General features: G+C 47.4%; 1 protein-coding gene across 1 annotated transcript in view; it reads left to right on the top strand.

Moving 5' to 3' along the window:
* Positions 1–4,483: 4,483 nt before the first annotated feature.
* The window catches only part of LOC137544300 (pinopsin-like), a 36,809-nt gene continuing 28,416 nt past the window's right edge, over positions 4,484–12,876 (top strand). Inside the window, exon 1 of the mRNA XM_068265356.1 lies at positions 4,484–4,999. Within this exon, the coding sequence (XP_068121457.1) occupies positions 4,621–4,999 (379 nt within the window). The 5' untranslated portion in view covers positions 4,484–4,620. The remainder of the gene's footprint in view (positions 5,000–12,876) is intronic.

The raw sequence follows: 12,876 nt of genomic DNA on the forward strand, positions 1-12,876 counted from the left end.
CCCTGTCATGTTTCATGAGGGGCTAGAATTCCAGGATAGTATAAATACTCCCCAAATTACCCCATTTTGGAAAGAAGACATCCCAAAGTATTCACTGAGAGGCATAGTGAGTTCATAGAAGATATTATTTTTTGTCACAAGTAAGCGGAAAATGACACTTTGTGACAAAAAAATAAAAAAGTTTCCATTTCTTCTAACTTGCAACAAAAAAAAAAAATGAAATCTGCCACGGACTCACCATGCCCCTCTCTGAATACCTTGAAGTGTCTACTTTCCAAAATGGGGTCATTTGTGGGGTGTGTTTACTGTCCTGGCATTTTGGGGGTGCCTAATTGTAAGCACCCCTGTAAAGCCTAAAGGTGCTCATTGGACTTTGGACCCCTTAGCGCAGATAGGCTGCAAAAAAAGTGCCACACATGTGGTATTGCCGTACTCAGGAGAAGTAGTACAATGTGTTTTGAGGTGTATTTTTACACATACCCATGCTGGGTGGGAGAAATATCTCTGTAAATGACAATCTTTTGATTTTTTTTACACACAATTGTCCATTTACAGAGAGATTTCTCCCACCCAGCATGGGTATGTGTAAAAATACACCCCAAAACACATTGTACTACTTCTCCCGAGTACGGCGATACCACGTGTGGCACTTTTTTGCACCCTAACTGTGCTAAGGCGCCCAAAGTCCAATGAGTACCTTTAGGATTTCACAGGTCATTTTGCGGAATTTGATTTCCAGACTACTCCTCACGGTTTAGGGCCCCTAAAATGCCAGGGCAGTATAGGAACCCCACTAATGACCCCATTTTAGAAAGAATACACCCCAAGGTATTCCGTTAGGAGGATGGTGAGTTCATAGAAGATTTTATTTTTGTCACAAGTTAGCGGAAATTTATTTTAATTGTTTTTTTTTCACAAAGTGTCATTTTCCGCTAACTTGTGACAAAAAATAAAATCTTCTATGAACTCACCATACTCCTAACGGAATACCTTTGGGTGTCTTCTTTCTAGAATGGGGTCATTTGTGGGGTTCCTATACTGCCCTGGCATTTTAGGGGCCCTAAACTGTGAGGAGTAGTCTTGAAACCAACAATGTCGCAAAATGACCTGTGAAATCCTAAAGGTACTCATTGGACTTTGGGCCCCTTAGCGCACTTAGGGTATAAAAAAGTGCCACACATGTGGTACCGCTGTACTCAGGAGAAGTAGTATAATGTGTTTTGTGGTGTATTTTTACACATACCCATGCTGGGTGGGAGAAATATCTCTGTAAATGACAATCTTTTGATTTTTTTTACACACAATTGTCCATTTACAGAGAGATTTCTCCCACTCAGCATGGGTATGTGTAAAAATACACCCCAAAACACATTATACTATTTCTCCTGAGTACGGTGATACCACATGTGTGACACTTTTTTGCAGCCTAGGTGCGCTAAGGGGCCCAACGTCCTATTCACAGGTCATTTTGAGGCATTTGTTTTCTAGACTACTCCTCACGGTTTAGGGCCCCTAAAATGCCAGAGCAGTATAGGAACCCCACAAGTGACCCCATTTTAGAAAGAAGACACCCCAAGGTATTCCGTTAGGAGTATGGTGAGTTCATAGAAGATTTTATTTTTTGTCACAAGTTAGTGAAAAATGACACTTTGTGAAAAAAAAACAATAAAAATCAATTTCCGCTAACTTTTGACAAGAAATAAAATCTTCTATGAACTCGTCATACACCTAACAGAATACCTTGGGGTGTCTTTTTTTCTAAAATGGGGTCACTTGTGGGGTTCCTATACCGCCCTGGCATTTTACGGGCCCAAAACCGTGAGTAATCTGGAAACCAAATGTCTCAAAATGACTGTTCAGGGGTATAAGCATCTGAAAATGTTGATGACAGGTGGTCTATGAGGGGGCGAATTTTGTGGAACCGGTCATAAGCAGGGTAGCCTTTTAGATGACAGGTTGTATTGGGCCTGATCTGATGGATAGGAGTGCTAGGGGGTGACAGGAGGTGATTGATGGGTGTCTCAGGGGGTGGTTAGAGGGGAAAATAGATGCAATCAATGCACTGGGGAGGTGATCGGAAGGGGGTCTGAGGGGGATCTGAGGGTTTGGCCGAGTGATCAGGAGCCCACATGGGGCAAATTAGGGCCTGATCTGATGGGTAGGTGTGCTAGGGGGTGACAGGAGGTGATTGATGGGTGTCTCAAGGTGTGATTAGAGGGGGGAATAGATGCAAGCAATGCACTGGCGAGGTGATCAGGGCTGGGGTCTGAGGGCGTTCTGAGGGTATGGGTGGGTGATTGAGTGCCCTAGGGGCAGATAGGGGTCTAATCTGATAGGTAGCAGTGACAGGGGGTGATTGATGGGTAATTAGTGGGTGTTTGGAGGAGAGAACAGATGTAAACACTGCACTTGGGAGGTGATCTGATGTCGGATCTGCGGGCGATCTATTGGTGTGGGTGGGTGATCAGATTGCCCGCAAGGGGCAGGTTAGGGGCTGATTGATGGGTGGCAGTGACGGGGGGTGATTGATGGGTGGCAGTGACAGGGGGTGATTGATGGGTGATTGATAGGTGATTGACAGGTGATCAGTGGGTTATTACAGGGAAGGACAGATGTAAATAATGCCCTGGCGAATTGATAAGGGGGGGTCTGAGGGCAATCTGAGCGTGTAGGCGGGTGATCGGGTGCCCGTAAGGGGCAGATTAGGGTCTGATCTGATGGGTAACAGTGACAGGTGGTGATAGGGGGTGATTGATGGGTAATTAGTGGGTGTTTGGAGGAGAGAATAGATGTAAACACTGCGCTTGGGAGGTGATCTGATGTCGGATCTGCGGGCGATCTATTGGTGTGGGTGGGTGATCAGATTGCCCGCAAGGGGCAGGTTAGGGGCTGATTGATGGGTGGCAGTGACAGGGGGTAATTGATGGGTGGCAGTGACAGGGGGTGATTGATAAGGGGGGGTCTGAGGGCAATCTGAGCGTGTAGGCGGGTGATTGGGTGCCCGCAAGGGGCAGATTAGGGTCTGATCTGATGGGTAACAGTGACAGGTGGTGATAGGGGGTGATTGATGGGTGATTGATGGGTAATTAGTGGGTGTTTAGAGGAGAGAATAGATGTAAACACTGCGCTTGGGAGGTGATCTGATGTCGGATCTGCGGGCGATCTATTGGTGTGGGTGGGTGATCAGATTGCCCGCAAGTGGCAGATTAGGGGCTGATTGATGGGTGGCAGTGACAGGGGTGATTGATGGGTGATTGACAGGTGATCAGGGGGGATAGATGCATACAGTACATGGGGGGGGGGTCTGGGGAGAATCTGAGGGGTGGGGGTGATCAGGAGGGAGCAGGGGGCAGTGGGGGGATAAAAAAAAAATTGCGTTGACAGATAGTGACAGGGAGTGATTGATGGGTGATTAGGGGGGTGATTGGGTGTAAACATGGGTCTGGGGGGTGCGCAGGGGGGGATCTGAGGGGTGCTGTGGGCGATCAGGGGGCAGGGGGGGGGGAATCAGTGTGCTTGGTGCAGACTAGGGTGGCAGCAGCCTGCCCTGGTGGTCCCTCGGACACTGGGACCACCAGGGCAGGAGGCAGCCTGTATAATACACTTTGTAAACATTACAAAGTGTATTATACACTTTGTATGCGGCGATCGTCGGGTTAACATCCCGCCGGCGCTTATGGCCGGCGGGATGTTGCGGCGGGTGAGCGGAGCGAGGCAGCGGCGGAGGATCGCGTCACGGATGACGCGATCGCTCCGCCCATGCCCTTACAAGGACCGCCGCCTTTGGGCATGAGCTGGTCCTTGCGGGCTCCACTTCCCGGCCGCCCCTGTGCGTTAGGCGGTCGGGAAGTGGTTAATGGTCAAGAAAGGAAAATCCATCAAACACAATACAGGCACCAGCCAACCACTCTCAGGGTGAAAATTCCTCAGTATCCTAAGATTTCTCCACTGACTGTGCAGGCTTATTCCATTGCAGGAAGGATTGGAGAGTTGGGCCAGAGATTGAGCACCATGCACTGCTAGTGCTGAAATACTGCGGAGAGGAGACAGTAGCATTTAAAACAGGCTGTCTGTCCTGTCCAGTCAACTGCTTCTCTTGAGAATGATCAGCCACCAATTTCTGCAGGCATCCATACATACTAAATTGTTGCCTTGGCTATGTGTCAGTTGTTCAGAACATGTGGTATGAGCTAAGTAGTAGGATTAGGTTGTGATTAAACTCAATAGCATGTATTTTCAACTCATTACATGCCTTTCTGTTATACTATTCTGATTACCAGAATGTGTCTAGGGCAGATCCACAGAGTTAGAGAGTAAAGGACCGTTCCTAATACACAGTAAATCCTCTTGTATGCTGGAATCTCGTTAAGAAAAGCAAAACATTTGTGCATGCTTACTTTGTTAATTAGATTATGCATCAGTGAAGCAGGGTCACCTTGCATCCCCATCTACTGATGTCAGTTTAAGTAAAGAAAAGGAGAGTGGATTACAAACATACAAGCATAAGAAAGCTTACATTGTTTTAAGAAAAAGATCCTCTTTGGAACTTTAAACCTCCTATACTTTATAAAGCAGAATCTTGCATTTAGATGTGGACACATATATGTACTCTTCTTTCCTATGTCTCAGGTACAGCTGTTACAGCGAGTCAGCAACAAAATGCGGCCGGCAGCAAACAAGTCAGCTCTTGAGACTCCTGGACCCTTCGATGGACCTCAATGGCCTCACCTTGCTCCTCGTAGCACCTACTTAATGATAGCAGTCCTCATGGGTATTGTGGTTGTCCTAGCTATCTTTGTTAATGGCATGGTTATAGTGGTTACTATCAGGTACAAAAAGCTGAGATCCCCACTGAACTACATATTGGTAAACCTGGCTGTAGCTGATCTACTTGTTACAATATTTGGCAGCACTATTTGCTTTCATAACAATATATTTGGATACTTCACACTAGGAAAGACTATGTGTGAATGTGAAGGATTTGTTGTGTCCTTAACAGGTAAGATGGCATTTTATACAATCTCCTTAACATTTTAATATATAACAGCATGTATGAACAGCATGTTTTCTTGTTATGGTTAAGCATTACTGCTGCTTTCAGTGTCAATAATTATTTTTAGGATAAAAGTACATGAACTTAAGACTACAGTTTCAAGTACATCAGTTTATTTTAAGGTTAATTTTCATCTGAGTTCAGTTTAAGATCAGCTTGCTCTAGCTTGGACAAACTGAAGTTAAATTGAAAGCAAACTGATGTTAAAGTCCATACACACTAGCCCTCATATTTTAAAATAAATATGTTTGAACTAGCTTTGCCGTTTTTATAAAAATAGAAAAAAAAATATTAACCATAGCCTTCAATTATACATTTACCTAGTGTTGTTTTATTCACGATCGGAATGGCAATAACTACACAAAAAATATATTGGACGTTTGTTGCACTTTTAAAATAAGTGTCTTTAATGTGGACATAAAATTTGGGTGCAAAAAACTTCTAAAGGCATGAATCAGAGAGGCAAGATCAAGTTGAGAGAAACCGAGAGCCCAATATAGTGTAGTATGTTAAGCATAAGTAAAGTAAAGATAATCAGTGAGAAGAGTATACTTACAAACGTGGGTTACCATATAGGCAACCACTGTATAGGCAGGTGAGGAGATTAGACCTGTCCTCACTCAGGATTAAGAAGTCGCTCTCTGTAGATCAGAAAGGGGTAGATCACCCCTCCACCACGGGTGGACACGGTAAGACAGTAGGAGAACAGGAGAACAGAGAAAAGAATTTCAGAAGTAGCAGGTCTAGCGCCTCAGTCACTGAGGCGCTACACCTGCTACTTCTGAAATTCGGTTTGACCCCACATTTATTGCCTGATGAAGAGGGCTGGGCCTGCGAAACGTGTTGCATTTTTGGGGTACTATATAATAAATATGATTGCTACTATTCAGTCTTTCATGTCAGCTTTATGGAGGTAAGTCCACCACTTCCTCCAAGCAAATTTTAAAGGTTTTATCCATTTTTATCCTGCTGGCGCCTCTGTTCTCTTACTGTCTCAGAGAAGCAAGATGTACACATTGCTAACCAATAGTAATTGAAATTAACTGGCTTGGTTTTAATGTGTTTTTTGGGTGATGGAAGTGTGTGAGAGTGGGGGGCTTATGTATTTCAGTTTGAGTTTACTGTCACATTTAGAGCTAGCTGCAAAATGAAATGGAACGATAAACTGTGAAAAGGCTTGTGCAGCATTTACATATGCTTATAGCAATTGTTTATTGGGAATACTGTATGTGACAAAGGAATGGTCTGCACTTGTTCAAGCTGATCCCAACTTTATTCAAAGATGTATCATAAGTCACATAAAGCTGACATGTTTCTGTCCTGAAGGACCTTAATCATAGCTATGATTAAAATCCTTCGGAACCAAAACATGTCAGCTTTATGTGCCTTATGATACGTCTTTGAATAAAGTTGGGATCGGCTTGAAGAAGTGTGGACCATTCCTTTTGTCACATATATTTTTCACATATATTTTTGGATTCAGTTTCCAGGTACCAGCGCGGTTCTTTACTGGGAGTGAGCGGTTTCTCTGCTACCTACTTATAGGGTATATGTACTGTAAATGAAAAAGCCTTTTCCAAGAGAGAGATCAGACACACCAGAGAGAGTTTTGTGGGTCGGTTTTGGTGTAAAAAAAAGCATGCTTCCATTGACTTACATTAACCCTATTAAAAACCGGCAGGGGGCAGCGCAGCATTTAAAAAAAAAAAAATTAAAATCATCTGCAGCAGCATACCCCCACTCGCTCTGATCGCCTCCGGCGATCTGCGATCAGGAAATCCCGGCATGGCGATGGGCGGGATGACGTCACCGATATTGTGACGTCATCGGGTGTCCCGATCCACCCCTCAGCGCTGCCTGGCGCTGATAGGCCAGGCTGCGCAAGGGGTCTAGGGGGGGCGGCGCGGCGAATCGGCGCAGAGTGGCGGCGATCGGTGTGCTCACGCAGCTAGCAAAGTGCTAGCTGCGTGTAGCAAAAAAAAAATTATGCAAATCGGCCCAGCAGGGCCTGAGAAATCCTCCTGCGTGGCTTACCCCGAACTGCCAGGAAGGTTGTTAAAATCAGTGTAAAATCAGTGTAAAATCGCAGCAGGATTGCGATTTTTCAAAAATTGCAATCGCTGCAATTTAGTTGGGATTTTAATGCAAATCAATAGAAGCATGCAAATGACATGCAAAACACTCTCTGGTGTGTCAGGGCCCTAACCAGAGGCGTAGCAATGGGGATAGCAGCCATAGCCATTGCTATGGGGCCCCGCGGCAGCCCTACATCACAGGGGGCCCGCAGCAGAGAGGACTGTTTTTTTTTAAATTTAATTATACTGCCGGCCCGGGCCCCCCTCCCTCACCTCGGCGGGCCCCCCTCCTTTTCCGAGTGGCGGGAGGTGCGGCATATTCAGCAGGCTCCGGCGGGGTAATCAGAAGCTAGAAGTTCAGCTGCCTCCCAGACTACGCTGTCTCCTCTGTATGCCGCGCGCACTGCTTCCTGGTTTATTGCGCGCGGCATACAGAGGAGACACCGTAGCCCGGGAGGCAGCAGAACCTCTAGCTTCTGATTACCCCGCCAGAGCCTCCTGAATATGCCGCACCTCCCACTGCTCGTAAAGGGAGGGGGGACCCGGACCCCAGGTGATGCAGGGGGGATAGGAGTCGGGCCCCTACCCCACTAAACTACCCACCCGCCTAACTGCCCGCCTGCCTGCCCACCCGGCTGCCTAACTGCCCGCCCACCCAGCTGCCTAACTGCCCGCCCACCTGCCTAACTGCCCGCCCATCCACCCACCCGGCTGCCCACCCATCCACCCACCCGGCTGCCTAACTAAGGCTGCCCACCCACCCGGCTGCCTAACTGCCCGCCCACCCACCCAGCTGCCTAACTGCCCGGCCACCCACCCAGCTGCCTAACTGCCCGCCTGCTCACCCGGCTACCTAACTGCCCACTTGGCTACCTAACTACAATCTGGTTGCAATTTGTGGGGAAATCTGCCACCAATCTGGTTGCATTTTTTTGGGAAATCTGCCGCCAATCTGGTTGCAATTTGTGGGGAAATCTGCCGACAGTCTGGTTGCAATTTGTGGGAAAATCTGCCGACAATCTGGTTGCATTATTTTGGGAAATCTGCTGCCAATTTGGTTGCATTTTTTGGGGGAAATCTGCCGCCAATCTGGTTGCAAATTGTGAGGAAATCTGCCGCAAATCTGGTTGCATTTTGTTGGGAAATCTGCCCACAATCTGGTTGCAATTTGTGGGGAAATCTGCCAACAATCTGGTTGCATTTTGTGGGGAAATCTGCCGCCAATCTGGTTGCAATTTGTGGGGAAATCTGCCGACAGTCTGGTTGCAATTTGTGGGAAAATCTGCCCACAATCTGGTTGCATTATTTTGGGAAATCTGCTGCCAATTTGGTTGCATTTTTGGGGGGAAATCTGCCGCCAATCTGGTTGCAAATTGTGAGGAAATCTGCCGCCAATCTGGTTGCATTTTGTTGGGAAATCTGCCCACAATCTGGTTGCAATTTGTGGAGAAATCTGCCAACAATCTGGTTGCATTTTGTGGGGAAATCTGCCGACAATCTGGTTGCATATTGTGTGGAAATCTGCCGACAATCTGGTTGCATTTTGTGGGGAAATCTGCCGACAATGTGGTTGCATATTGTGTGGAAATCTGTCGACAATCTGGTTGCATTTTGTGGGGAAATCTCCCGACAATCTGGTTGCATTTTGTGGGGAAATCTGCCGACAATCAGGTTGCATATTGTGTGGAAATCTGCTGACAATCTGGTTGCGTTTTGTGGGGAAATCAGATTTCCCCACAAAATGTTTGGGTGGGAGGTCCGAAAGGTTGGAAGGTCGGGGGGGGGGGGGCAATATTTTTTTTTTGCTAACTGACTTTGAACAAGCATGCTATAAGTGGACAGCTCTCCCAATATGCATACTTTTTTGGGACAATGACTGAGAATGTATTAAATCCAATGGATAATAAGGACAGTATGACACTTGCATTTTTACAAGAGGAAGTAGGCAACAGCATCCTACGTATATCTTTCATGCCATAATTTTGAGAAAGGAAGCCCAGATAAAACATTTTATAATAATTCTAAGTTAGACCATTTTTCACCCACAAAGACCCTTATTCAATTAACATTTTCTCACAAGTTTTCTCTTAGATTGTTTTTCATGTTCTCTTTAACCACTTGAGGACCCACCCTTTACCCCCCCTTAAGGACCAGCGCTGTTTGAAGGGATCTGTGCTGGGTGGGCTCTGCAGCCCCCAGCACAGATCAGAGGGCACGCAAAGCGATCAGATCGCCCCCCTTTTTTCCCCCCTATGGGGATGATGTGCAGGGGGGGTCTGATCGCTCCTGCGTGCAGGCTAGTTGCGGGGGGGGGGCACCTCAAAGCCCCCCTCCGCGGCGAAATTCCCCCCTCCCTCTCCTATCTGCTCATCCCCGGTGATCGGGGCTGCACAGGACGCTATCCGTCCTGTGCAGCCAGTAACAGGCTGTCCCCTGTCACATGGCGGTGATGCCCGGCCGCTGATTGGCCGGGGATCGCCGATCTGCCTTACGGCGCTGCTGCGCAGCAGCGCCGTACAATGTAAACAAAGCGGATTATTTCCGCTTGTGTTTACATTTAGCCTGCGAGCCGCCATCGGCGGCCCGTAGGCTATTCACGGAGCCCCCCGCCGTGATTTGACAGGAAGCAGCCGCTCGTGCAAGCGGCTGCTTCCTAATTAATCAGCCTGCAGCTGGCGACGCAGTACTGCGTCACTGGTCCTGCAGCTGCCACTTTGCCGACGCACGGTATAAGCGTGCGGTTGGCAAGTGGTTAAAATAACTTTTCAGCACTTTGCAATTGAAAAAGTAGGTGAAAAGACTCTATCAAAATTAGTTTCAGTATTTTCTTGCTTTTGCCGTTGGTTTAAAAGGCATTTTATGGCAAGGTGTGAAAATGACACCCAGGAGAACTCAGGAGAAAAGTTAATTGCATACGAGCCCAAAAACATTCCAAAGATTCTAATAGCCTGAGAATGGCTTAGACTACGTTCACAGGAGGGTGCTGCTATGCTCATCTTCCAAAAGCAGAATCGCAGTGCAACAGAAGGAAACAGTCACATTGTGTGGTATGTGTTCGGTGAACACAGTGAAGCAGACGGTACATACGGTAAAAAGTATTCTTCACCACATCTGTTAACATGCACGTTAGGCGGCATCATGGCACTGCATGCATCACGTAATGACAAGGGATTCCATCTCACCTTACTGCTACCACATCGATGTGAGCATACAATTACAATATACGTATTGCATTGTTTAGCAACATGACTATATTGTTCAATGCAATGCACCACCCCACTGTGAATGTAGCCTTACAAGCTCTGTCACTTCCACTGATTTGTATCTAATGTTGTATATTTTAGGGGCATAAAGGGAAATTTTTCAATAAATATTCTAACTGGACCCGTTCTATAAAATTACATTAGATAAAGGCTGGGTTTAGTTAGCATATTAATATTTTTTGTAGGTTTAGTCTCATTAAATGAATGAGCCTGTAGTTCATATATTTCACTGGTACTTTATATATCATTATATTCAGTATATTTATTAAAATAACTGGTTGATCCTACAGTTCAACAAACGTCCCCATATAGATGATGAAGATGTATGTAATATACATGTGGGAAGTTTACAGCATGGTTTGATTTGTTAAATCATGTTATAGGGTGGTCAGAGCCACATCATGGGGAACCAGCAGGATTTTGGTACTGGGCTGAAAGGAATCAGAAAGCTCTCTCTAGGAAGTACAAACTATGGGCATTTTATACATAGATATTGACAGTATTTGGTTTAAGTGCTTTGTCTTACTGTCAGGGCCAGATTTACCATAAGGCACACTAGGCACGTGCCTACAGGTGCCTGATTGGTCAAAGGGCGGGTCTGTGTCGTCATGTCCCCTTTAAATTTGAATCAGTGAAAATGCAATAGCGGCCGCTCGCGCCTTTATTTACATGATAATCGGGCGACCGCGGGCGGAACTACAGAGAGGGGCGGGCTGCGGGCGGCTAGTGGCAACACACGCACACACACATTCATTACCCGTTCTCCCCGCCCACCGTTTCCATGCCTGCACGCAGCGCTTGTGTGAACAACAGCTAGCTGCGTGCATAGGCGGCGGGGGGCGGCGAGATTGTCCGTCTGCTGCTGGCTGGGAGTTTGAGGAACCACTGCCCAGTGCCCGCCCCGGCTGCTCTGTTTACCTTACAGCTCCGCCCCCCGCCCCGTGTGTATTCTATTGGGGGCACACATGAGAAGTAGACAGTGGCAGAGAGCGGTGTGTGACACAGTGCCTTGGACTGGGGTCGGGAAGATGAGAGCAGCGTACACTGTCTTCCGGCTGGCTTTATTTACTTTTTCACTCTGTAGCCGCCGGGAGCTATAAGGGGAGAAAGTCTGTAGAGGAAGTGGAGCTCGGCTAAGTACACACAGCTCCGTCCCCCCCTTCCATTTCACACGTGCAGGCAAAGGGTCAGTAAAGTTACAGGCTAGTGGTGGGGAGAGCAGCACGGAATGCTTACATGTGGCTTTGGGATGATTTTGCTGCACAACGTGTGGGCTACAGCTCTGCCCCCACCCCCCTCCCCATGTCTTTCGGTTCAGCCTGTTCCTGTGCCCGGGACTTTTGAAGATGCCATTCCTTCCTGCTCCATGACATCACAGTGACAGGACCAGCGTGCATTCAGACTACTTGCATTTTGCCAGTGAGCTCTGCAGACAGTTATAGTGACAGAGTAAGTGGCTAATCGTTAATGCAGAGAGGCTTGGGACCTTTGATTCCTCCCCCCCCCCCTTTTTCCTAGCTGAGAGACTATAATGCTCCCCCCTCCCCTCCTTCTGAACAGTGTCCCCTGCTGAGACAATCCTGTGATGTTTCCATAGGGTGACAGGCAGCTCTGTCCAGATGTCACCTGACCTAATCAGATGTATTTGCTGCTCTGATCAGATCAGGTAACAGCTGGTCAGTGCTGAGGTGTCACTCTGTGAAAACACTGCTGGAGGCCAGGTCTAGGTGTCAAATGGGGAGGGGAACCACTTGAAGGAGTAAGGGGAAGCATAGGATTGCCTCAGCAGGGGACACGTCTAGAAGGAGGAAGTAATGTAGTCTCTCAGCTAGAGATCAGTGAGGGTTAAAGGAAATATGTATTTTAATGAAAATGCGATCTACTTACCTGTTCCTTCCTCCAGCCCCGGAAAGCTATGTGTCCCTTGCCACAGCTCCGCTCCCAGCCGGTCTCCAAAGGTCCCCTCGGTTGCAGATGCCAACCCAGCGATGTCTGTATCTTCTGCGCTTGCGGGATCACGGTCACGTAGCCGGGAGTGTTCTGTGCAGGCGCAGAAGTACTGCACCTGCACACAAATCTCCCGGCTATGTGATCGTGAGCAGCCGCACAATGGCGCAGAAAATAACTACCTTGCCAGGTCGGCATCTGCAACAGAGGGGACCTTTAGAGACCAGCTGGGAGCGGAGCTGTGGCAAGGGACACATAGCTTTCCGGGGCTGGAGGAAGCAACAGGTAAGTAGATCGCATTTTCCACATTTTTGCAAATGCCTGATATTTATTTTAAAGGATATCTTAGTCCTAAACATATCCTCAAATTGTCTGTGTGTGTGGGGAGCTGTACATGTTCTTACTGCACCTCCCGTGGGCCGGTGTCTGCCTCCGTTTGCCTATTTTCCTTTCCATTCTAAGGGTCCTGTTGGCGCTCTCAAACCCAGACATACTATGCTGTGCATGCACAGTATGTCCGCTTGGGCGCCTTGTGACC

Source organism: Hyperolius riggenbachi, chromosome 2, assembly GCF_040937935.1.
Source record: "Hyperolius riggenbachi isolate aHypRig1 chromosome 2, aHypRig1.pri, whole genome shotgun sequence".
In the NCBI taxonomy this organism is placed as follows: domain Eukaryota; kingdom Metazoa; phylum Chordata; class Amphibia; order Anura; family Hyperoliidae; genus Hyperolius; species Hyperolius riggenbachi.